Raw genomic sequence first — 27,046 nt, 5'->3', positions numbered from 1 at the left:
GTACATAGGAAGATGGTTGTGGGGTGTCAGTCATCTCAGCTCTGGGAGTCCCTCAGGGTAGTGTCCTAAGCCCAACAATTGTCAGCTGCTTCATCAATGGCCTTCCCTCCACCATAAGTTCAGAAGTGGAGATGTTTGCTGCTGATTGCACAATGTTCAGCATCATTTGTGACAACTCAGATACTGAAGCAATCCATGTTCAAATGTAACAAGATCTGGAAAATATCCAGGCTTGGGCTGACAAGTGGCAAGTAACATTTGTGCCCCACAAATGCCAGGCAATGATCATCAACAATGAGAGACATGAAGCACTGCCCTTTGACATTCAATGGTATTATCATCATTGAATCCCCCACTGTCAATATCCTTGGGGTTACCATTGACCAGAAACTCAACTGGATTCGCCACAAGAGCAGATCAGAGTCTAGGAATACTGTGGTGAGTAACTCACTTCCTGACTCCACAAAGCCTATCCACCATCTACAAGGCACAAGTCAGGAGTGTGATTGAATACTCCCCACCTGCCTGGATGGGTGCAGCTCCAACAACACTCAAGAAGCTTGATACCATCCAGGACAAAGTAGCCCACTTGATTGGCACTGCATCTACAAACAACCACTGCCTCCACCATTGATGCTTCGGTAGCAGCAGTGTGTACTATATTCAAAATGCACTGCAGCAATTCAAAGATCCTTAGACAGCACCTTCCAAACCCACAACCACTTCCATCTAGAAGGACAAAGGCAACAGATGAATGGGAACATCACCATCTACAAGTTCCCCTCCAAGCCACTCACCGCCCTGACTTGGAAATATATCGCCATTCTTTAGCAGTCGCTGGGTCAAAATCCTGGAATTCCCTCCCTAACAGCATTATGGGTCAACCCATAGCATGTGGATTGCAGTGATTCAAGGAGGTAGCTCACCATCCCCACCTCAGGGGCAACTCAGGATGGGCAATAAATGCTGGCCAGCCAGTGACACCCATGTCCCACGAATGAATATTTTTTAAAAAGTAATCCCCATGACAATGGGGTAGAGTTTCCAATAGGTTGTGTTGTTTTTCTGGTGCAACCCACCCAAAATCAATTAAGCCTGAGTACTGTTCAGCACAAAATGAATTCAAACAATCTTGTTTGAACACTGCTAGAATCCGGTCCTGCTCACACAACTGGTCACACCTCAAGCTGAATTAATCACCATTGGGTTTCCACTAATGGCATTCATTTGCAGGCTTTCAAGAAGGCTCAAATATGGAACCAGGTACAAGGACATGAATGGGAACATTTTAAAAGTTTTTGATTGAAATGTTTTAATCTTTTTACTTTAATTTTATTTCTTTCTCCTAATATATGAATAAGCAGAGGGTTCAGTATATTTTTTAAAAGTCAGTTGCATTTGGATTTCAGAAATCTGGTTTTTGGGTACTGCATATAAACTTGAATTGCCTCGCCAATGCTAACTCACGAAATGTTCTTGGCAGACAGGATTAAGGAGAATCCCAAGGCATTTTATTCATACGTTAGGAACAAAAGGGTTGTCAGGGAAAAAATCGGACCTCTCGGGGACAAAAGTGGGGACTTATGCTTGGAGCCCAAAGAAGTAGGGGAGATCCTAAATGAATACTTTGCGTCGGTATTCACAAAGGAGAGGGATGTGTTGACTGGGAGTGTCTCGGAGGGGAGTGTTGAACCGTTGGAGAAAATCGCCATTACAAAGGAGGAAGTGTTAGGTTTGTTAGAGAATATAAAGACGGACAAATCCCCAGGGCCTGATGGAATCTATCCAAGGCTGCTCAGGGAGACGAGAGGTGAAATCGTTGGGCCTCTGACGCAAATCTTTGTCTCGTCACTGGACGCAGGTGAGGTCCCAGAGGATTGGGGGATAGCTAATGTGGTCCCGTTATTTAAGAAGGGTAGGAAGGATAACCCGGGTAATTATAGGCCGGTGAGCTTGACGTCCGTGGTGGGGAAATTGTTGGAGAAGATTCTTAGAGAAAGGATGTATGCGCATTTAGAAAGGAATAATCTCATTAACGATAGTCAGCATGGTTTTGTGAGAGGGAGGTCATGCCTCACTAACCTGGTGGTGATTTTTGAAGAAGTGACCAGAATGGTTGACGAAGGAAGGGCCATGGATGTTGTCTATATGGACTTTAGTAAAGCGTTTGACAAAGTCCCTCATGGTAGGCTAGTGAAAAAGGTTGGATCTCATGGGATAAAGGGGGAGGTGGCCAGATGGGTGGAGAACTGGCTTGGTCACAGAAGACAGAGGGTGGTAGTGGAAGGGTCTTTTTCCGGCTGGAGGCCTGTGACTAGTGGTGTTCCGCAGGGCTCTGTATTGGGACCTCTGCTGTTTGTGATTTATATAAATGATCTGGAAGAAGGAGTAACTGGGGTGATTAGTAAGTTTGCGGACGACACAAAACTGGCAGGACTTGCAGATAGTGAGGAACATTGTCAGAGGCTACAGAAGGATATAGATGGGCTGGAAATTTGGGCAAGGAAATGGCAGATGGAGTTCAATCCTGATAAATGCGAAGTGATGCATTTTGGTGGGAATAATGTAGGGAGGAGCTACACGATAAATGGAAGAACCATAAAGGGTGTAGAGACGCAGAGGGACCTGGGTGTGCAAGTCCACAGATCTTTGAAGGTGACGTCACAGGTGGAGAAGGTGGTGAAGAAGGCATATGGCATGCTGGCCTTTATAGGACGGGGCATAGAGTATAAAAGTTGGGGTCTGATGTTGCAGATGTATAGAACGTTGGTTCGGCCGCATTTGGAATACTGCGTCCAGTTCTGGTCGCCACACTACCAGAAGGACGTGGAGGCTTTGGAGAGAGTACAGAGGAGGTTTACCAGGATGTTGCCTGGTATGGAGGGGCTTGGTTATGAGGAGAGATTGGGGAAACTGGGGTTGTTCTCCTTGGAAAGACGGAGGATGAGGGGAGACTTAATAGAGATGTATAAAATTATGAAAGGCATAGATAGGGTGAACGGTGGGAAGCTTTTCCCCGGGTCGGTGGTGACGTTCACGAGGGGTCATAGGTTCAAGGTGAAGGGGGGGAGGTTTAACACAGATATCAGAAGGACATATTTTACACAGAGGGTCGTGGGGGCCTGGAATGTGTTGCCGGGCAAGGTGGTGGAGGCGGACACACTGGGAACGTTTAAGACTTATCTAGACAGCTGTATGAACGGAGTGGGAATGGAGGGATACAAAAGAGTGGTCTAGTTTGGACCAGGGAGCTAATTGTTCTTTGTTTCTCGTTTCAAGGCTTCATTCTATGATCATCTTGCTGGTGCCAGTACAGAGCGAGACTGCGGATAGTTGGGAACCTGTCTCGGGGGCAGGGAATTCAGATGGTGTTCGTAAAGCAGAAGTGGAAATGAATAGGGTTGGGAAGCATTTTCTGATCAGGGCCAGTGTGATCTCCTGGACTCGTTTCGATCGCCACAGGGGGTCGGAGAGGAATTTCCCAGATTTTTTTTTTCCCCATATTGGCCCTGGGGTTTTCACTCTGGGTTTTCGCCTCTCCCTGGAGATCACATGGTCTGGAATGGGGTGGTGGGGGTGAGTTAATAGGTTGTGATGTACAAAGCATCGTAGCTGTGAGGGACAGCTCGGTGGATAGGATATTAGGATGTAGATAGGCTGGAAAATTGGGCGTGGATCCTGGATTCAGGATTCAATCCTGGACCGGGGAGCGGCGCGGGCTTGGAGGGCCGAAGGGCCTGTTCCTGTGCTGTATTGTTCTTTGTTCTTGTTCTTTGTATATTCTGAAGTAAATAAAATGGCTAGAAAAGTGTCATAGAATAACAGAGTATCTATAATTTTCTTTTCGATGTGTCCATCACAAAAATAAGTTAAACAGTGCTGATCTCTGAGGTTCAAATGAAGTGTGGTATTTTTGAATGTTTTCGGTTTTCAGAATTACAGATGGATACTTGACAATGGATCATAGGAACATGTATTACTAATGTGTTAACCAAGGATTTTGCACAATTATAAATTGGATGCTACCATTAACTTTATAATTAACCACAGATGGTGGATATTCTCTTTTGAATCCTCCTTTCTCTTAGGAATATGTCTATTCCATGTATTCTGAAATATTCCTCAAGTGCAACTTCAAGTGAATCACATTTTCCCATTTGAAACCAATGTAAAAGCTGTAGTTAGGTTCCGTAGGACCTTGCTTATCAGAAAATAAATTGAAACATTATACCCTGTAAGTTGAAATACTTTATATTGCTAAATAAAATGGCTTTTAAAAGCCTTTTTTAAAAAAATACAGTAGAACTTTATACTGCAGCTTGCTGTCAATTCTGCTTCCTGAACCTTCCACTCGCCATACATCGTTGCGGACCCTTTCCTCTCTCCCATCCTCTGCTTCATGGTCTCTCCTGCTCCCTTACCTTACTGTCTCATTGCTAAGTCTCTGACTTGTGGCCTCTCCCACTCCTTAACCCACTCTCTTGCAGCTGACCCTCCAACTTGTGGCTTTTCCTGCTTCCTAATCCACTGTCTCATCATAACCCCTGCACCCTGACTCGCCCGCTTGTCAATCCCCTCTCCTAGACTTGTGCTGTGAGCGAAGGCTCTTGGGATGAGCGGTGAGAGGAAGGAGCTGCAACTTGCAGGAGGCAAGTTCCCTTTAAGTGAGTCTTTGAACTGTTTCACCCCTTTTTTTGATCGGAAATCACCTGGCAACAGATCCCTGAACCTGACAACTTAATTTACTCAACATTGGATTAAATATATTTGAGGACACCTGCCCCTTTCCACAACGCACCCCCCCCCCCCCCCCCCCCCAAAACCACCAAGTGTGTATTCTGGTGGCAGAGGAGACTTGCCTTTGGCTGACAGGGGGATCTACCAATCAATGGGGTTTCCTGTTGTTCGCACCCTCTGTCAAAGTGGGGGTCTCGCTGTCAGCAGAACCAGAAGTTCCTGCCAACGGGAAGGGCCAAGAAATTCTGTCGTGGATCAGGACAAGACTCTTCTCTGCCGTAGTATAGCCAGTGGTGCAGCAACCTTGATTTCTCCGTCTGTGGTGAAGCAATACGCTTTTAAAAAAAAAAAAGTCCATTGTTCCTACCAGTTCTCGATTATGACAATTTTTGAAGGGATACATTTGGTGCTCTAAGTTACATTGTCTCATTTAGACATGATCTATCTAGTCCCTGCAATGATCTTTTGGATGTGTTGTTTTCTTAAGTTGATGAATATTCATCGGTTTAATTTGCAGTTTCAGTCCTTGTACTAGCCAAATCAATTAATTTAAAATTTTTCTTTCCTAGGTCTTGGTATTATTGTCTCCACGTTGTTGCCCTGTTGATCATATTAGTATTGCCAATGAAGCCACGACGAAAGGAAAATGAACAGAATCACTCAAAGCAGAGACATCTTGAAGTGGAAAATGTGTTGACCATGAACAGTTATTCTGCTACGAATAACAACTTAAGCCAGATACCAAGACCTTCGTGAACACCAAGTGCATTTGAATGGGAAGTTAAGACTGCAATTAAATTCATTACCTTCTTTAACTACTGATGGCATTTAAAGAGGGTACTGTGCTGTTGGACTTCCGCAAAGTATTCTGAAAAGACAAAATACTAATTTTTTTAAATGCCGCACAGATGCAAAAACTTCTTTGTATTTAACTAAGAGGTGGAGGAGGAACAAAAATGTGATCAATGCACTACTATAAGAGTTAGCTGGTTAGAATTGATCTCTACTATGCACACTACTACAGTCCAGAAATGACCAGTTTTCTTACCCTCTATTAAAATGTTGCCTTTGAGAGGTTGTTATAACCGCACTTTTAGATAAGCCATGTCGTTGTGCTCGGTGAGGTCACATACCAATCCCAACTAGAATCTTTTGTACAGAACCAAAATTGTATGTGATCTCAGATATGGCTCTTTGCCCCTGTCGATGACTCATCCCAAAGAGCTGCAGTCGATTTGTGAAATACAACAAATATAATTGGGTGATCAAATAACTTGTTTCATACTTTCTTAACTTAGAAATTTGCAAGTTAACTTGATCCTGTTCTAATTTTGTTTTTAATGAATCAACTGACTCAAAAACACGAGATCTTTTTGTGTACTGTGATTTTTTTTTTTTTAAAAAGTTACATTTGGTCAGATTAATTAGTTCCTTAAATAAACACACCTATTTCCTGTCCACTCCTTCATCCAGTTTTTTTTGGGAGACTTGTAAAACCATGTGAAAGTTAAGCTATATGCATTTACACTCAACTGTGTCTGTGATGGTGATGTGTAAACCCAAAGTCGGACATCAGTTGACTTCAGAGCAAAGGATGCAAAGCTGTCTCTTTTGGGAAGTTAGCCTCATTATTCATTACCAGCTAATTGTAATAAGATAATCTATTGAGTGAATCTGAAACGAGGTTTATTTGATTTTCAGGTGAGTGGTCTGAACATACGTAGCATATAGTGATTTAGAACCTGAAGGAATGTAGTATCATATGATTTGCAGCATTCACGACTTCCATTGAAATAGGTTTCAGGTAAACATACTAATTTGCAAAGATTGTGTTCATTAGCCCCAGTAGGTCAAGGTTGACGGCATAGCTTTCCTGACCAGATGGTATTGGTTAAAGTTTTGTCTGTTGTGTTGAATTAGATAACGAGAATAAAATGTTGACTCCACTTTGGGGATCTCTATTCCATTTGCTCTGTCTAATTACAAAAGTGGTGTTGGGTATTGAGACTATGCACTCCGTTTCATGCAGTGATAGAAGTGAAATTATTTTTTCTCAATATAAAACATTCAATGAAGTACCACATTCTGCACTAAGGCACAGAAAAATTACACTATAATGAAATGCACAGAGACATTGAGATTTTAATTGCCAGGATAGCATATATTAGGAATTTAATTTCAGAAAATTTGAGTGTGATATTTTAGTTGTGTGATTTGGGTTTTTTATTGGACGTGTTTTGCTTTTCTGTATTTAGTACCTAAACAATAAATTCCATGTGGCATTTTAAAGGGTGTGTTTTTAGAAAATGGGAACTGAAGGGTTTGATGTGCAAGACTGTGAATTCCTTTTGTATTTAATTGTCCAGGTTGATTTATTTGTGGAATGTTGAGGGAAGCTGCTTACAGTGTTAGTAACAATCTTTTTTCATTGTTTTAACTGGATTCATATCAAGACTCTGCAATTATCTTGTGATGCCTTTTTTCTTTATAAAACCACTTCCTATAAGTATAACTACCTGCTCCAACACGAATAATTCAAAAAACAACTATCTTTAAGTCCACTTGCTTTAAATTATTTAAGTAAAATTCTTAGTCATTTTTAAAAACATTTACATAATGTTTGCCATTGTTGCACAAGTTAGCATATGTACATTATAACTTGATTTTCACAAATGTAAGATATCAATCCCTTAGTCACAGAAATTTGCTTTTCTAACTGATTATCTGTAGTTCGCACTTCAAGTCTAAGCTTTTGTTTTACTTGGTTGCACATTGTTCTGCCCCTTTGATTTGCTACTGTTCATTATGATGATCTGCAGCTGTCATTTGAGCTTTTGTATTTTAAATACAATTCCAAATGGAGAGTATGGCAAATTGGTTCTCCACCCCACCCTCCCCATAAAGAATTTTCTTGCATGTAATAATCTCTTCCCAGTATTGTTGTTGGCAAATTTTACAGAAGGCATATTTCACCTGGGAATCTATGGAGTGACATTTTTTTTGTTGTAAAAATGTACTGTTAGGGATACATGCAGGAAAAGACCACTTCACCTAAACAGTCTGTACCAGTGTTTACTCTAAGCAAATAGTTCTAATCTTGTTTATATCTATATCCTTTCATTCATCCCCTACCCCCCACTTCCTTCATTCTTCTACCCAATCTAATATTGACTATAGTTTCTGGTTCAACCACTAATCTTGGAACTGAATTTCACAGCCTCTCAGCTTGTTGGAAAATTCTCCTGTTCTAAATCTGTCATATTTTAATCTCTGTATCCTTAACCCCTCGTTCTAGACTCTGCCACAGACTTGAAATGTTTTACTATCCTGTCCCATCCTTCAAGAATTTTGAACTTTTACTTTTTTGCTTTGTGATTGTTTTGTTGCAGGGAAGTTGAAGCTCAGTTATTCAAATGTATTTGTATTTTCTCTTAGCAGGCTAGCATTCTAGTGAATTTGTGATCAACCTTCTCGAACCTTGGACTCTATACTATAGGAAGGACACTAATACTAATTATGTACTCTGAGATCTTAAGATTTTGTATAAGCTCAGCATTACCTTGGCTTTATTCCATTAACACTTTTTTAAAGTATTCTTGGACTGCTGTGTTGTTTTTAATGTACTGTGAACCTGTACCCCCACATCCATCTGCTGTTCCACATACTGAGCCTAATTCAATTCAAAGTGTAATGACTGCAGATTTTTCACTGAAATGTGTCACCTCACACTTGGTGATATTAAATTCTATCTACCTTAACCTATTCTTCTCTCCATTTCATCATCTCTATGCAGCTTCACTTGGTCTTGTAAAGAATTAACTGTAGCTCTTTATTTTGGTATCATTTTCAAATGCTGATGCTCACTCTATGCTGATATCAAACCTTTATAGCAGACATTGAATAGAAGTGGCCCACAACTGAACCCTGCGGCATACCACTATCTCCTTCCCATTACTCCAACTCTTGCCTTTGGGTTTTCTCCCATTAAGCAATATTTAATCTGGTATGTTATCCTCTCCTCCATAACTCCAACATAATTTTATTTAGTAAGCTCACATGTACTTTGACAAAGGCTTTTTAAAAAAAAAAGTGTATATTAACACACACTTTCTCCCAAATAACATGCCTGTTATCTCGTCAGAACCCTTTTGAAAGCCATGTTAGCCAATTTGGCAATCTTCTTTGTATCCATAATAACACTTTCATTCTCAAAGACTTAGGTTGTCCCTACCACACGATGCATTAACTGGTCTACACAGTTTAGCCTGGTCTCCTTTCCCAAATGGCTACTACTTGAGCCAATCACCAGTCCTCTGGCATACATCCATGCTCAATGGAGTCCTGAAATTAGTGATATTGTAAATTGTGTGATGGCGGATATATAATGTGGTTCTCAATTCATGAATCCTACACGTGAATCCATGCTCACAATGAAATGGCTTCTGTATTGTTAGTTGAACAATGTCACTCAGCAGTAATCTGTAGTTGAAGTGCATTTAGTGGTGCGGGGTGGCAGTGGATTGAGAAATTTCATTTTTACATGAAGTTTCAACACGAGTAAAAGGAAAGAATGGCATGGGAGCTCTGGGTTTTTAGTTATCTTTAATTTCAGTTTGGGAAACACCATGTAAATTTTATTTGTATCATATAATGGAATGCCACAGTCAGTTTTGTATAATATTTTTGAATAGATGAACTGTTATGGGTTCTTGCCCTCTCCAAACATCTATTTGCAGTTGTTTTGCATCGATTGCTGTTAAGTGGAGCAGAGCATTTTTATGAATGTTAGGAATCCCCTACAGAATTGAATGATGTATAGAAATATTGGGAAATATTTTTATTAAATCTTGTGATAATTTCTGGTGTCAAATTTGAAATTGGTTAATAAACTATTGCAGTGAGTGAGAAATTCCATTTTAAATTGATATTACTAGTGCTAACATTGCTAAAATTTGAGCTCTTGATATGCAGTTCCTGAATAATTCAGGTTCCCCTTAAAGTATTTTTGATAAACACAGGTAGTCTTTGATTGAGGTGGGATTTTGTAGCTGTGTGGGAGAACAAAAAATCTTTTTTGGTCAGTTTTTCTCTGGGCTGTTTCACCAAGGTAAGTGATGTATATTAAATTTTAATGCAACACAACGAAGCACAGAATATGTACATGTTTAAGAAATAAATGTCAGACCCTAAATAGGATCACAGCTGTTCTGTTTTATACCTTTAGAATTTATCTGAAACAACGACATCAATTATTATCAATTCATTCAGGTATTGTCCAGTACAATCTTGTTGAACATGGTATCCCTTCAAATTACATTTTAATCAGGCTAAGTTTAAATTATCATTGAGCACCCCTCCAATGAGTTTTACCACAGCTGGGCTGTCTAACATAGTGAATAACTGGTTCAAAGTAGAAGTTACAAATGGAATAAGACAAATTGTGAACAAGCCAAGAATTATGCTTCTCTATGAAGGTGGATAAATAAAGCAACATACACTATCACATGGACTTGTGATTATCTGATCTGTTCTTTGTATGTTCAATGCTGGCTTCAAAGGAACTATTGAAGAGGTCAAACATAATCTAAGTTCCTTGTTTCATGTTTTTTTTAGTTAGCCTTGATTTCAATTTACTGGACGTGGGTGATATGATTATTAAGACTATTTAAGGCAGAGTAATGGTGTAGTTATTCCATGTAGATGTACCATTGTGCTGTAATGGTGCATTGGATGTATTAAGTTTGCAAGTCGCAAATATTTATATTAAGCTTCTCAACAAGATGACAATTTAAAATTCATACTAGTGCAAATCAGTGGAGAAAAATGAAAAGTGTTGGAAGCTAAGATATTAAACTTCTGTGGATGTCATTTCTTTAAAAACACAACTTTGGGTCTGGTATAATTTGTTTTATGGATTTGACCATTTCAATGAATTTGGATTGTTTCAGAAATGGTTTAAACAAGGAGAAAACATATTTTCAAATGCTGACTTTGTAGGCAATTTTATTTTTCTATTAATCCCACATTTACAGGAATTATAGTTTCTTCCCTTTCAAAGAAAATGTTCAGTGACTGTATGCTATCAATTTTATTACATGCTTAAACTGAATTATAATCACCAAAATATGCCTTTCCAATTTTCACTTTTTAATCCTTATAGTAAAATTATATTATAATATTTTGGACTATTTTGTTTGTGTAAAATATTTTGTAAACTACAGGAAAAGGAACTTTTAGTAAAGTTCTGCACTGATGTCATTTCAAAGATTTTTCACCTTTGTATAGATACATGATGCCAGCTGTTCAAGTGATTGTAACTTCATGTGTTTCATTTGTGTGATAATCAACATTTGATTAAAATAATTGCTAAAATTTGTCTCCAGAAAAACTTGAATAAAGTTTGGGAGTTGAGTTTCATTCTGAATGAATATTATATGAATGACTATCATAGAAATGAGTGATTTTACAGGGCACATTTCCTTCACCTAGTTTTGTCTAACTTGTTGCATGATTTCTTGATCCATTAATGGATGCCATTTGGGAAGTGGGCCTTTTTTACATTTTCAGGACCCTAGTTATGATCCGAAAACAGTCAATTTTCATATGTATGCTTATGATTCAAGCTCTACCTTGACTCCTCCAATCTTGTTCAATTATCAGACTGCTTGTCCTAAAGTCAGTGCTGGATGAGTATTGTTAGTGGGTAGTTTGCTCTATTTTTAAGGGTCAGTATGCAGCCTTCACAGACAGGGCAGAGGAAGAGGTGCAGCTGAAGTGACATACCTTGGGATGTTTTGTGTTTTCATGTACCTGTATTTCTCCTACCCCTAATAAGAGTATACACAGTTTTATGTTGCACAAGATTTTACATTGTGTTTTTAGTGCAAAATTTAGTGCAGGTAATCCACATAAGCATGAGGAAAATGGACACCAACTAGATGCAAGGGATCGCTAATGGCTGCTAGGAAAGTTGTTTTGGTGAGGTTTCAAAGATACAAAGGTTTCAAAGAGAAATCTGGAGGAAATTGTAGAGGACAAGACCCACATAGAAATTGCTGCATTCATTACCAATTATACTTGTTGGAGAAAGTTAGGGCTATACTTGTCTAACTATAAAAGGTACTTTTTGTCTTGCTTTCCTGTAATTAGTCAACCAATCAAAAATAATTATTTAAACTGTAGAATCTCATTCTTACAGGTAATAAATTGCTGAAGATTTTTAAGTATAATTTTTTCAAACTTTTCTATTTTCATTAAGATTGGATTCAATTAAATTTTACTCTAAACCTGTTTTTCTTCTGTCATTCAACTGTTCCTTTCTTGATCTTAAGGAGATAGAATGTTGATCCCATTTTTCACCAAGGTCCCAGGTGCCTGCTGCCCTCACATTCAGCACTTACCACAGCAAAAGAAATTTGAGCATACAGGCAAGAGAGGAAGTCTAACTGAGGGGCCAGGCTGCAAGACTACACAGCATTAAAAAAATGGACCAATATAGTAAGCAATATTTATACATTTATTATATTTGATGCTGGATACTTAACCCTCAAAGGGTGATTTGGGGTTGGAACATTAACTTGTTTTAAAAAGCCTAAAATTTGAACCACCTCAAACCCATCAACTTGTGGTTTTAACCAAAGCAGAACTGTGATTTGGGGGTGGGGGTATCAATTAACCTGCTGCAGAAGGCAGGCTGTTAAATTATTTTAATCATGTTGAGTGTCTCCGACTTCACCTCTTTTTAACACTGGCTGACCAGGTTTCCCAGAGATGCAAGAGTGTTTCCCCAAGCTGATCCGTGCAAATGGTCTAAGGTTCTTGCATAACTTTATCATAAATTCTCCCTCTAACACCATGCTTTATTACCCTATGAAGCTACTTTTGAAAATTTTCATATCTGTATTCCCAAAGCTCCCTGTACTCCATTTAGGAATTTATTTCCCAAGGACTACGTGGCCTCCTCACCAAAATGTATCATCTTGTGCTTGGCTATATTGAATTACATACCCATTCTCCAAATTTACTACTGTCTTCCTGTATTATTTTTGAACCCCCTCTTTTTCTTAAGGTAAAACCAGTTTACCAGTTAAAGATAAGATATGTGAAGGAGAGCACTAGGACAAGTTCTAGGATAGGAGGGAGCACTGAAGAATTGTACTTAACAGGGCTGGAATTAATGGCTTTGCAGTGAAGTACTGACGCGTGTTCTCCCATTAACACATTCTGATATCTTGCCTTTATGCCATTACTAGCACCTTCTATAGTCCTCCACATTGTCATTAATGCTTTCTCTATCTTGTGATCTACACATCTTTGTTGCAGTCTAGCCTAGCTCCCACCTTTTCTAGGTGCTGCTCCACCTCCTTATACGGTATACAATCCATCATATCTGTTTAGCTTTGAAGTAGTATCATACATACTCCATATTAACACTCTTTTTCTCTCTCCACAGATGCTGCCAGACCTGCTGAGTTTTTCCAACATTTCCAGTTTTAGATTTCCAGCATCTACTGTATTTCGCTTTTATCGTTCACCCGTATTCTCTGCTTTTTATCCCTTAGCCAATCTCATACCCTTGTTGTAATTGCCGTGTTAATCTATGGGCTTCAATTGCACTAAAGTTTATTATTCAGCATGTTATAAAACACCTTTTAAAAGTGCATATACACATCAAATGCACAACTGTCAGTTATTTCATGAAATAACCAAGTAAATCTAGGATAATTTGCCTTTAACAAATCTTGAGCACTATCATTGATTAGTCTATGGCAGTTAATTTTATCCTTGATTACTTTCAAAATTTCCCTACCACTGACATTGGCCTTGGCCTAACTGGCCTGTAGTTACTTGGTTTATCCCCCTCCTCTTTTTGAACAGAGGTCTAAAGTTTGCAGTCTTCCAGCTCTTGTTGGGCCTTCCCCTTCCATCCAGCATTGACTCACTGTCTGCAGTGTGTACATTGCAGCAACATCCAAGTTACTTCATATCATCTCTCTCCTCTGACCCTTAGCAGCTCATGTCCTTTTCACTGCTATGCCATGAGAACATAATCACCTTCACATTCTTGTACTATTCTCACTTGGACATGCATCACCTTTCCTACATCATACTTTGGTCAATACCCTGGAATTCACTACTGCTGCAGCAGTTCAAGGAGAAAGCCCATCACCACCATTTTATTTTGAGGGCCATTAGGGATGGTGTCACATTTCAAGACTTTTTGACTTTTTCTGCATAATGGGTTTGGAATAAAATTATAAATGGTGGGTTTTAAAGTAAAAGGCATTCACATTATTTTTTAAAAACTCAAGGGCAGGTGGTTAAAATACTAACGGACAAAATTGTTTCCATTGAAATTCATTAGTCTACCTTGGTCAACAAATATCTTGCAACCAAGGGAAGTGCTGTATGCTTGGCAGTTGCTATTGGACACACTCTTGGGTCAATACTGAAATAAAGCAGTTTTCAAACCAAATTGCAAAAGCAAGTTTTTGCCAGTGCAGAATGTTACAGCACATAAGGAGCTCATTCACACCATGTGCTTGTCAGCTTCTTGAAAGACTTATCCAATAAGTTCCATGCTTGCAAATTTTCCCTTATCTAGTATTTCTCCAATTCATTCTTGCAGGTAGTGCATTTACAGATCATAACTTTGTGTAAAGAATTCCAATCTCATTGCAAACTGCTTTGTGAATTATCTTACATCTGTGTCCTTATCCTTCTGCTGGTAGAAACAGTTATTCACTTTATATAAACGCAGTTGTTCAGTAGCAAGTTATAGAAAAAAAGAAAAACATAGAAAATAAGTGCAAGAGTAGGCCATTCCATATGATCATGGCTGATCATGCACTTTTAGTATCCCACTCCCATTTTCTCTCCATACCCCTTGATCCCTTTAGCCACAAGGGCCACACCCAACTCCCTCTTGAACATATCTAACAAACTGGTCCCAACAGCTTTGTGGTAGAGAATTTCACAGGTTCATAACTGGGTGAAGAAGTTCTTCCTCATCTCAGTCCTGAATGGCTTACCACTTATTCATAGACTGTGACCCCTATATTTGCACTTCCCTAACATTGGGAACATTCTTCCCACATCTAGTCTGTCCAGTCCATTAGGATTTTGTTTCTATATTTCCCCCCTCATTCTTCTGAATTCCAGTGCGTACAAGCCCAGTCAATCCAGTATCTCTTCATATGTCATCCTTGTGGAAAGGTTTGTTAGCGCTGTTAGGGGGGATTTAAACTAAATTGGCAGGGGGATGGGAACCTGACAAGTAGTTCAGAGGGGAAAGAAGCAGAGCTGGAATTAGAAGTTAAAATGCCTGCAAGTGAGTCTGAAAGGCAGAGAAACATAGGCTACTTAAGAAAGAAGTGAGTCTAGCATGGTTTAATATAATATATTTTAATGCAAGGAGCCTGCGGCATAAGAACATGGAGCAGGCCATCTAGCCTCTCGAGTCTGTCCCGCCATTCAATAAGATCATGGCTGATCTGAAGTGAATCAGTTCCACTTACCCGCCTGCTCCCCATAACCCTTAATTCCCCTACCGATCAGAAATCCATCTATCCATGACTTAAACATATTCAACGAGGTAGCCTCCACCACTTCAGTGGGCAGAGAATTCCAGAGATTCACCATCCTCTGAGAGAAGAAGTTCCTCCTCAACTCTGTCCTAAACTGACCCCCCTTTATTTTGAGGCTGTGCCCTCTAGTTCGAGCTTCCTTTCTAAGTGGAAAGAATCTCTCCACCTCTACCCTATCCAGCCCCTTCATTATCTTATATGCCTCTATAAGATCACCCCTCAGCCTTCTAAACTCCAACGAGTACAAACCTAATCTGCTCGATCTCTCCTCATAATCTACACCCCTCATCTCCGGTATCAACCTGGTGAACCTTCTCTGCACTCCCTCCAAGGTCAATATATCCTTTCGCAAGTAAGGGGACCAAAACTGCACACAGTATTCCAGCTGCGGCCTCACCCATGCCTTGTACAGATGCAGCAAGACTTCTCTGCTTTTATATTCTATCCCCCTTGCGATAAATGCCAACATCCCATTTGCCGCCTTGATCACCTGTTGTACTTGCAGACTGAGTTTTTGCGACTCATGCACAAGGACCCCCAGGTCCCTTTGCACAGTAGCATGTTGTAATTTTTTTCCATTTAAATAATAATCCAATTTGCTATTATTTCTTCCAAAGTGAATAACCTCGCATTTGCCAACGTTATACTCCATCTGCCAGATCCTCGCCCACTCACTCAGCCTATTCAAATCTCTCTGCAGACCTTCCGTTTCCTCCACGCAATTCACTTTCCCACTTATCTTCGTGTCGTCAGTAAACTTTGTTACCCTACACTCAGTCCCCACCTCCAGATCATCTATGTAAATAGTAAACAGTTGAGGTCCCAGTACCGATCCCTGCGGCACGCCACTAGTCATCTGCCAATCAGAAAAGCACCCATTTATTCCAACTCTCTGCTTCCTGTTGGATAGCCAATCCCCAATCCACGCTAACACCCTACCCCCAACTCCGTGTGCCCCAATCTTCTGCAGCAACCTTTTGTGAGGCACCTTATCGAATGCCTTTTGGAAATCCAAAAACACCACATCTACCGGTTCCCCTCCGTCAACCGCACTAGTCACATCTTCATAAAATTCCAGTAAGTTCGTCAAACACTACTTTCCTCTCATGAATCCATGCTGCGTCTGCTTGATCGAACCATTCTTATCCAGATGGCCTGCTATTTATTCTTTAATGATGAGGGCATGGATAAGCACATGGGAGTATGATATCATAGCTATGACTGAGACTTGGTAGAAAACTGGGCAGGATTGGCAGCTCAACATTTCTGGTTATAGGGTATTCAGAAGAGTATGAGAGGGTTGTAATATTGATCAAGGAATCAATTATAGCAGTAAGGAGGGATGATAGCATGGAATTATCATCAAATGAGGTCACATGATAAAAGGAAAAAACAGGAAGACAGAGGATCAAATATTTAATGGGATTGAGGGCTATAGATAGGCCTAGAGGTGGGGATGTGATCGGCGCAACTTGTGGGCCGAAGGGCCTGTTTGTGCTGTGGCTTTCTATGTTCTATGTTCTATGTGATCAAATTCCAGCGATATGTAGGAATAATGCAGTAATTATGGGGGATATTAACTGATGGTTTTAGGGGGGAAGCAAAGTTCTTAAACTGCATGCAGGAGAATGTTTTTAGCCAGTGTGTAGAGAGCTTAACAAGGGGGGAGCAAATTCTGGAAATGAGCTTGGGGAGGTAAGGCATATTAGTACGCAAGCATTTTGGAGCTAGTGACTATAATTCAGATTTAGGATAGTTATGGAAAACTATAAAGATGAGCTGTGAATAAAAGTTCTTATCTGGGAAAAGGCTAATTTTACAAGGGTAAAATATTTGGCCCAAATGGACTGCAAGCAGCTACTTGCAGATAAAACTGTCAGAACAGTGGGAGGCCTTCAAGGAGGAAATAGCGAGAGTACAGGGCAAACATGTCCCCATGAAGACAAAAGATGGGACCAAGACCAGAGAACCCCGAGGGACAGAATATAGCCGCTTGGATAGACACGGATTAATCTGGGATAGTCTAATGGATTTAAGGGAAGAACATAGAACATAGAACATAGAACATTACAGCGCAGAACAGGCCCTTCGGCCCACGATGTTGCACCGACCAGTTTTAAAAAAAAACTGTGACCCTCCAACCTAAACCAATTTCTTTTCGTCCATGAACCTATCTACGGATCTCTTAAACGCCCCCAAACTAGGCGCATTTACTACTGATGCTGGCAGGGCATTCCAATCCCTCACCACCCTCTGGGTAAAGAACCTACCCCTGACATCGGTTCTATAACTACCCCCCCTCAATTTAAAGCCATGCCCCCTCGTGCTGGATTTCTCCATCAGAGGAAAAAGGCTATCACTATCCACCCTATCTAAACCTCTAATCATCTTATATGTTTCAATAAGATCCCCTCTTAGCCGCCGCCTTTCCAGCGAAAACAATCCCAAATCCCTCAGCCTCTCCTCATAGGATCTCCCCTCCATACCAGGCAACATCCTGGTAAACCTCCTCTGCACCCTCTCCAAAGCCTCCACATCCTTCCTGTAATGTGGGGACCAGAACTGCACACAGTACTCCAAGTGCGGCCGCACCAGAGTTGTGTACAGTTGCAACATAACGCTACGACTCCTAAATTCAATCCCCCTACCAATAAACGCCAAGACACCATATGCCTTCTTAACAACCTTATCTACTTGATTCCCAACTTTCAGGGATCTATGCACACATGCACCTAGATCCCTCTGCTCCTCCACACTATTCAAAGTCCTCCCGTTAGCCCTATACTCAACACATCTGTTATTCCTACCAAAGTGAATTACCTCACACTTCTCCGCATTAAACTCCATCCGCCACCTCTCGGCCCAACTTTGCAACCTGTCTAAGTCTTCCTGCAAACTACGACACCCTTCCTCACTGTCTACCACACCACCGACTTTGGTGTCATCAGCAAATTTGCTAATCCACCCAACTATACCCTCATCCAGATCATTAATAAATATTACAAACAGCAGTGGCCCCAAAACAGATCCCTGAGGTACACCACTTGTAACCGCACTCCATGATGAATATTTACTATCAACCACCACCCTCTGTTTCCTATCCGCTAGCCAATTCCTGATCCAATTTCCTAGATCACCCCCAATCCCATACATCTGCATTTTCTGCAGAAGCCTACCATGGTGAACCTTATCAAACGCCTTACTAAAATCCATATATACCACGTCCACTGCCTTGCCCCCATCCACCTCCTTGGTCACTTTCTCAAAAAACTCAATAAGGTTAGTAAGGCACGACCTACCTGCCACAAAACCATGCTGACTATCACCTATCAATTCATTACTCTCCAAATAACTATAAATCCTATCCCTTATAATTTTTTCCAACATCTTGCCGACAACAGAAGTGAGACTCACCGGTCTATAATTCCCGGGGAAGTCTCTGTTCCCCTTCTTAAACAATGGGACAACATTCGCTAACCTCCAATCTTCTGGTACTATACCAGAGGCCAACGACGACCTGAAGATCAGAGCCAGAGGCTCTGCAATCACTTCTCTTGCCTCCCAGAGAATCCTTGGATAAATCCCATCCGGACCAGGGGATTTATCTATTTTCAGACCCTCCAGAATATCCTGCACATCCTCCTTATCAACTGTAATACTGTCTATTCTACTCCCCTGCAACCCAGTGTCCTCCTCAGCTATATTCATGTCCCCTTGCGTGAACACCGAAGAGAAATATTGGTTCAATGCTTCACCAATCTCCTCCGGTTCCACACATAACTTCCCTCTGCCATCTATAACTGGCCCTAAACTTGCCCTAACCAACCTTCTGTTCTTGACATACCTATAGAACGCCTTAGGATTCTCTTTAACCCTATCCGCCAAAGTCTTCTCATGTCCCCTTTTAGCCCTTCTAAGCTCGCTCTTCAACTCCCTCTTAGCCAATCTAAAGCTTTCTAGTGCACTACCCGAGTGCTCACGTCTCATCCGAACATAAGCCTCCTTTTTCTTTTTAACCAACAAAGAAACTTTTTTGGTGCACCACGGTTCCCTAGCCCTACCAATTCCTCCTTGCCTGACAGGGACATACCTATCACAGACTCGCAGTAGCTGCTCCTTGAAAAAACTCCACATGTCGGACGTTCCCAGTCCCTGTAATCTCCTAGTCCAACCTATGTTTCCTAATTCTCTCCTAATAGCCTCATAATTACCCTTCCCCCAGCTAAAACCACTGGCCCGAGGTTCATGCCTATCCCTTTCCATCACTAAGGTGAACGTAACCGAATTGTGGTCACTATCACCAAAATGCACACCAACTTCCAAGTCTAGCACCTGGTCTGGCTCATTTCCCAGCACCAGATCCAATATAGCCTCACCTCTAGTTGGCCTGTCTACATACTGAGTCAAAAAACCTTCCTGCACGCTTTGAACAAAAACTGACCCCTCTAACGAGCTAGAGCTATAACAATTCCAGTCAATATTAGTCAAGTTAAAATCCCCCATAACAATTGCCCTATTACTTTCACTCCTAAGCAGGATTGACTCCGCAATCCTTTCCTCAACCTCTCTAGAACTTTTAGGAGGTCTATAAAAGACTCCCAACAGGGTGACCTCTCCTCTCCTATTTCTAATCTCCGCCCATACTACCTCAACAGATAAGTCCTCATCAAACCTCCTCTCTGACACTGTGATACAATCTCTGACCAATAATGCTACCCCTCCCCCTCTTCTACCTCCTTCCCTACTTCGACTAAAACATTTGAACCCCGGGACCTGCAGCATCCATTCCTGCCCCTGCTCTATCCATGTCTCTGAAATAGCCACAACATCGAAGTCCCAGGTACTGATCCACGCTGCAAGTTCACCCACTTTATTGCGAATACTCCTGGCATTGAAGTATACACATTTCAAACCCTGCTCCACCCCACCTCTGCAATGCCGTGCATTGCAGTCCCCATCCATGCATCCCTCACTTTCAGCCCCACTACTCAGGATCCCTCCCCCCCCCCCCGAATCAGTTTAAACCTCCCTGCATGGCCTTAGCAAATTTACCCCCCAGGATATTGGTCCCCTTCTGATTAAGGTGTAGACCATCCTTCTCATAGAGGTCACACCTTCCCCAGTACGAGCCCCAATTGCTTAAGTACCTGAACCCCTCCCTCCTGCACCATCCCCTCAGCCATGAATTCAAACCTTCCCTCTCCCTATTCCTCTCTAAACTATCCCGTGGTACAGGCAAGAGTCCAGAGATAACCACTCTGTCAGTCTTGGCCTTTAGTTTCCACCCCAACTCCATAAATCCCTGCCTAATATCCCCTTCCCCTATCCTCCCTATGTCGTGTGTCCCCACATGTACAATAACTTGTGGTTTATCTCCCTCCCCCCTAAGAGTCCTGAATACCCTGTCAGACACATCCCGGACCCCAGCCCCTGGTAGGCAACACACCAACCCTGAGTCCCTACCTTTAGTTCCGACCCTCCTATCTGTCCCCTTAATTGTGGAGTCCCCAATCACAAGGCCCAGTCTTTTACAGCCCCTAACCACCTGAGCTTTCTCACTCGGCTCACCCCCAGAGATCTGCTCTCTATGCTCAGTTGATTCCTCCTCAACTGTAGCCTCCAGCACCGAAAACCTATTATGGAGGGGAACCGCCCCAGGGGATTGTCTTCCCGATTGCTTCTTACCCCTCCTCCTGGCATTGACCCAAGCCTCATTTCTAGGAGTTACTATTTCTCTATAACTCCTATCAACTTCCACCTCCGCCTCCCGAATTATGCGGAGTTCCTCTACCTCCCCCTCCAGCTCCTTTACACGCTCCTCCAGAAGCTGCAATCTAATGCACTTCTTACAACTAAAATCTCCTGAAACACTACTGGATTTCCTCACCACATACATCCCACAGGAGATGCAGCATACTGCCTGAACTGCCATCCCTGAAGCCATTACCAGCAAGAAAAAAAGAAAACAAAAAACTTCCCCACACTTATAATTAGGTTAGAGGAGGATGGAAGGGTGGGATCCTCTACCAGTGTAGAGGATCGGGTATCTCCTCTGCACCAATTTATAGGGCTAGGGGCCCGAGAGAAAAAAAAAAACTACTACTGAGGGGGAACCACCCAGGTAACTGACTTTTAAAGTTAAAATAAAAACCCTTCCCAGACTCCTTTGCTGCCCACTTCTAGTTTTCACTTTAAACTTGAAAAACTGCTGTTAAAGTAAAGGCCAAAAAAATACACACACTAGCTGACTAATTAAATAAATAAACAATTCAATTAATCCAATTAATCTCTTACCAGCACTGCTGCTTTTCAATCACCCCTCTCAGCTTGCTCCAGTGGATCAATGAAGGTCGTATTTGATATTTTATTTAATTTTTGGAGGAGGTAACCAGAGTTGTGGATGATGTGGTCAATCTGGACTTTAGCAAGGCTTTTGATAAGATCCCTCATGGCAGATTTGTCAAGAAATAACGGTGCATGGGATTTGAGGCAGTGGCACATTGGAACCAAAATTGGCTGAGAGGCAGGAAGCAAAAGGTGATGGTAGAAGGATGTTTCTGTCATTAGAAGTCTACATTGGGGTTCCGCAGGGCTCAGTGCTGCGGCCTTTGCTATCTGTGGTGTTCATTAATGATTTGGACTCAAATGTAGGGGGTATGATCAAGAAGTTCACAAATTATGAAAGTTGGTAAGGTGGTAAATAGGATAGCTGTAGACTGCAGGAGGATGTGAATGGACTGGTCAGGTGGGCAGAGCAGTGGCAAATACAATTTGATTTGATTTATTATTGTAATGTATTAACATAGTGAAAAATATTGTTTCTTGTGTGCTATACAGACAAAAACATACCATTCATAGAAAAGGAAATGAGAGAGTGCAGAATGTAGTGTTACACTCGTAGCTAGGGTGTAGAGGAAGATCAACTTAATGCAAGCTAAGTGCATTCAAAAGTCTGACAGCCGCAGGGAAGAAGCTGTTCTTGAGTGGTTGGTACGTGACCTCAGACTTTTGTATCTTTTTCCTGAAGGAAGAAAATGGAAGAGAGAATGTCCGGGGTGTATGGGGTCCTTAATTATGCTGGCTGTTTTGCTGAGGCAGTGGGAAGTGTAGACAGAGTCAATGGATGGGAGGCTGATTTGCGCGATGGATTGGGCTATGTTCACGACCTTTTGTAGTTCCTTGCGGTCTCTGGCAGAGCAGGAGCCATATCAAGCTGTGATACAACCAGAAAGAATGCTTTCTATGGTGCATCTGTAAAAGTTGGTGAGAGTCATAGCTGACTTGCCAAATTTCCTTAGTCTTCTGAGAATGTAGAGGCGTTGGTGGGCTTTCTTAACTATAGTGTCAGCATGAGGGGTCCAGGACAGGTTGTTGGTGATCTGGACACCTAAAAACTTGAAGCTCTCGTCCCCGTTGATGTAGACAGGGGCATGTTCTCCTTTTACACTTCCTAAAGTTGATGACAATCTCTTTTGTTTCGTTGACATTGAGGGAGAGATTATGGTTGCCACACCAGTTCACCAGATTCTCTATCTCATTCCTGTACTCTGTCTTGTCATTGAGATCCAACCCACTGCAGTGGTGTTGTCAGCAAACTTGAAAATCGAATTGGAGGGGGATTTGACCACGCAATCATAGGTGTATAAGGAGTATAGTAGGGGCTGAGAACACAGCCTTGTAGACCACCATTGTTGAGGATGATTGTGGAGGAGGTGGTGTTTCCTATCCTTACTGCTTGTGGTCTGTGAGTTAGGAAGTTCAGTATCCAGTTGCAGAGGGAGGTCTTGCGCTTGGGGAGGGTTAACAAAGCAAAGGATTACATTATGAATGGTAGGACCCTGGAAAGTGTGAAGATTAAGGGATTTGGGAATGCATAACCACAAATCCTTAAAAGGTGGTAAGGCAAGTAGATAAGGTGGTTAAGAAGGCATATGGGACACTTGTCTTTATTAGAATATAAGAGCAGGGAGGTCATGCTGGAACTGTATAAAATGCAATGCTGGAGTATTGTGTGTAGTTCTGGCCATCACATTATAGGAAGGATGTGGTTGCACTGGAGGAGGTTCACCAGGATGCTGCCGAGGCTGAAGGGTCTAAGCTAGGAGGCGAGATTGAATAAGCTGGGGCTGTTTTCCTTGTAGCTGCAAAAGTTGAGAGGGGACATGATAGAAGTGTATAAGATTGAGTGGCATAGATAGGGTGCATAGGACGGCACTTTTTCCATTAGTATAGGGATCAATAATCAGAGGACATAAATTTAAGTAAGAGGTAAAAGGCTGAGAGGGGAATTGAGGAAATGCTTTTTAACCGAGAGGTTGGTGGGAGTCTGGAACTCATTGCCTCAAGGGGTGGTTGAATCAGAAACTCTTGTAACAAAGAAAATTGCAGCACAAGCCCTTCAGCCCTCCAAACCTGCACCGACCATGCTGCCGGACTTAACTAAAACACCCTACCCTTCCGGGGACCATATCCCTCTATTCCCATCCTATTCATGTATTTGTCAAGATGCCCCTTAAAAGTCACTACCGTATCCACCACTTCTACCTCCCCCGGCAACGAGTTCCAGGCACCCACTACTCTCTGTATAAATAAATAAATCTGCCTCGTATCTCTCCTTTAAACCTTGCTCCTCACACTTTAAACCTATGCTCCCTAGTAATTGACTCTTCCACCCTGGGAAAAAGCTTCTGACTACCCACTCTGTCCACGCCTCTGATAATCTTGTAGACTTCTATCAGTCTCCCCTCAACCTCCGCCATTCCAGTGAGAACAAACCAAGTTTCTCCAACCTCTCCTCATAGCTAATGCTCTCCATACCAGGCAACATCCTGGTAAATCTTTTCTGTACCCTCCAAAGCCTCCACATCCTTCTGGTAGTGTGGCGACCAGAATTGAGGCCTAACTAAGGTTCTATAAAGCTGCAACATGAGTTGCCAATTTTTAAACTCAATGCCCCAGCCAATGAAGGCAAGTATCCTTTCTTGACTACCTTCTCCACCTGCATTGCCACTTTCAGTGACCTGTGTACCTGTACACCCAGATCCCATTGCCTATCAATACTCTTTAGGATTCTGCCATTTACTGTATATTTCCTATCTGTATTAGACCTTCCAAAATGCTTTGCCCCTCATTTGTCCGGATTAAACTCCATCTGCCATCTCTCTGCCCAAGTCTCCAACCGATCTGTATCCTCTGATGGTCCTTATCGCTATCCGCAAATCCACCAACCTTTGTCTGCAAACTTGCTAATCAAACCAGTTACATTTTCTTCCAAATCATTTATTTATATATTACAAATAGCAAAGGTCCCAGCACTGATCCCTGAGGAACGCCACTTGTCACAGCCCTCCATTCAGAAACGTACCCTTCCACTGCTACCCTCTAACATTTAAGAAGTATTTGGATATTCATTTGCACTGCCATAGATTAGTGTATTCAGGTCATTGTGGATCTGTGTAGACATGATGGGCTAAATTGCTGCCTCCTGTGCTGTAAATAGATGAATCTATGAAAAAAAATACTCAGCAGGTCTAGCAAGTATCTTTGGAGAGAGAAACAATGTTTCAGTTCAATTTTTTTTTGTCAGAAGTGGAAACAGAAATGTCTGAACAAAATAAAAGAGAAATAGAAGTCTTGAAGGGAATAGCAGAAACTCTTCAAAGTCTGCATTCTTGGTAGCAGTGGTTTGGCCAAGCTAAATTCTCCCTCAGTGTACCCAAACAGGCGTGTGGCGACTAGGGGATTTTTACATTATCACTGCAATGAAGTTACTGTAAGTCTACTTGTGACACTAACAAAATAACAGAATGATGGTGAATTAACACTAACACAAGTGAGATAACCCAGTTCTGATGGATAGCTGCAGTGTCTGACACTACCAATAGAGGGAGCTCTGTATCTATTATTACGATGTGGAGATGCTGGCGATGGACTGGGGTAAGCATAGTAAGAAGTCCAACAGGTTTATTTGGTAGCACAAGCTTTCGGAGCGCTGCTCCTTCAGGTGAGTGGGAGTTGTGTTCACAAACAGGGTATATAAAGACCCAAACTCAATTTACAAGATAATGGTTGGAATGCGAGTCTTTACAGGTAATCAAGTCTTAAAGGTACAGACAATGTGTGAGTGGAGAGAGGGTTAAGCACAGGTTAGAGATGTGTATTGTCTCCAGCCAGGACAGTTGGTGAGATTTTGCAAGCCCAGGCAAGTCGTGTGTCGTGAAGGCCGCCTTGGAGAACACTTACCCGAAGATCACAGGCCGAATGCCCGTGACCGCTGAAGTGTTCCCTAACAGGAAGAGAACACTCTTGCCTGGTGATTGTCGAGCAGTGTTCATTCAACCGTTGTCGTAGCGTCTGCATGGTCTCCCCAATGTACCATGCTTCGGGACATCCTTTCCTTTCATAACGCAGAGTCGCTGAGCAGAGACTGATAGCCAAGTTCTGCACACGAGGACGGCCTCAACCAGGATCTTGGGTTCATGTCACACTATCTGTAACCCCCACGACTTGCTTGGGCTTGCAAAATCTCACTCACTGTCCTGGCTGGAGACAATACACACCTCTAACCTGTGCTTAACCCTCTCTCCACTCACATTGTCTGTACCTTTAAGACTTGATTACCTGTAAAGACTCTCATTCCAACCATTATCTTGTAAATTGAGTTTGTGTCTTTATATGCCCTGTTTGTGAACATGACTCCCACTCACCTGATGAAGGAACAGCGCTCCGAAAGCTTGTGGCTTGTGCTACCAAATAAACCTGTTGGACTTTAACCTGGTGTTGTGAGACTTCTTACTCTATTATTACAGCAGCATTGTCACTTTTGCTATCAAGTCACAACAAAATACTGGATGACTCCCGATTCATAAAGAAAATGAGTAAAAGAGCTCATTGTTCCACTCGTTTGAGAGTGGCACGATCAATAAACACACTTTGAACATTTTCCTCCTTCATTTAATGAAGTGATGTTCATTAAAATGTCACTAGCTCATCTATCACTGACCTATTTTGTTCCACCTGCTCCGTCCCCTTTCTAATAGTATAATATCCATCACATCTCTCCCTCTCTCTAACTCGAGTCATACGGACTTGAAACATTAACTTTGTTTCCCTCTCCATAGATGCTGTCAGGCCTGCTGAGTTTATCCAGCATTTTCTGTTTTTATTAATGTATTCATTATAGTGTTTCGTCCTTGTGGTTATCATCATGCTTGGGATTTGAAATACAATAGTTCTATATGTCCTATCTGGCTTGCCATAATCAGCTGACCTCTGCCATTAGGTAATTTCTGCAAGTGGCTGTCTTACTTCAGGGCTTCTCATTTGTAGGTCTTTATTTAACTGGAGTTTTTAAGCATGAAAAATGCCTTAAGATCACTGTCCACTCCTTTTCCGATGCAGGCAAAACTACAGAAGAGAAGCAGGTAGCCCAGGGTAACCACCGAGAGGGGCTGTGCAGCAATACTGATGCGCACTGTACAAATTGGTTTAAACCTAACATTCAGAGAGACAGTCACACACCAGTGGTGGGGCACATTACAGGTCACTCAGACAGACCAAGTTGCTGTGGCAATATGCACTGTTATGTTCATGTTGTAGTCTGGAACTTTGGAGGCTCCAACTTCCTTTCTATCACATGGTTGACCAGAAATCTCTCCCACTCTTCCTGTATGCCATTGGTATTGAAGGATCTGCAGATTGATAATCAGAATGTTTGTTGCCAT

General features: G+C 41.8%; 1 protein-coding gene across 8 annotated transcripts in view; it reads left to right on the top strand.

Moving 5' to 3' along the window:
- mboat2b (membrane bound O-acyltransferase domain containing 2b) overlaps positions 1 to 11,154 on the top strand; it is a 125,521-nt gene extending 114,367 nt beyond the window's left edge. For all 8 annotated transcript variants that reach the window (XM_078213184.1, XM_078213180.1, XM_078213186.1 and 5 more), the window contains one exon: positions 5,307 to 11,154. In XM_078213184.1, coding sequence (XP_078069310.1) covers positions 5,307 to 5,493 — 187 coding nt within the window. In that variant the 3' untranslated portion in view covers positions 5,494 to 11,154. The remainder of the gene's footprint in view (positions 1 to 5,306) is intronic.
- The last annotated feature ends 15,892 nt before the right edge of the window (positions 11,155 to 27,046 follow it).

The sequence above is a fragment of the Mustelus asterias genome, chromosome 5 (genome assembly GCF_964213995.1).
Source record: "Mustelus asterias chromosome 5, sMusAst1.hap1.1, whole genome shotgun sequence".
NCBI lineage: Eukaryota > Metazoa > Chordata > Chondrichthyes > Carcharhiniformes > Triakidae > Mustelus > Mustelus asterias.
Note: the sequence above shows the minus strand (reverse complement) of the source record. Positions and strands in the feature narration are given on the sequence as shown.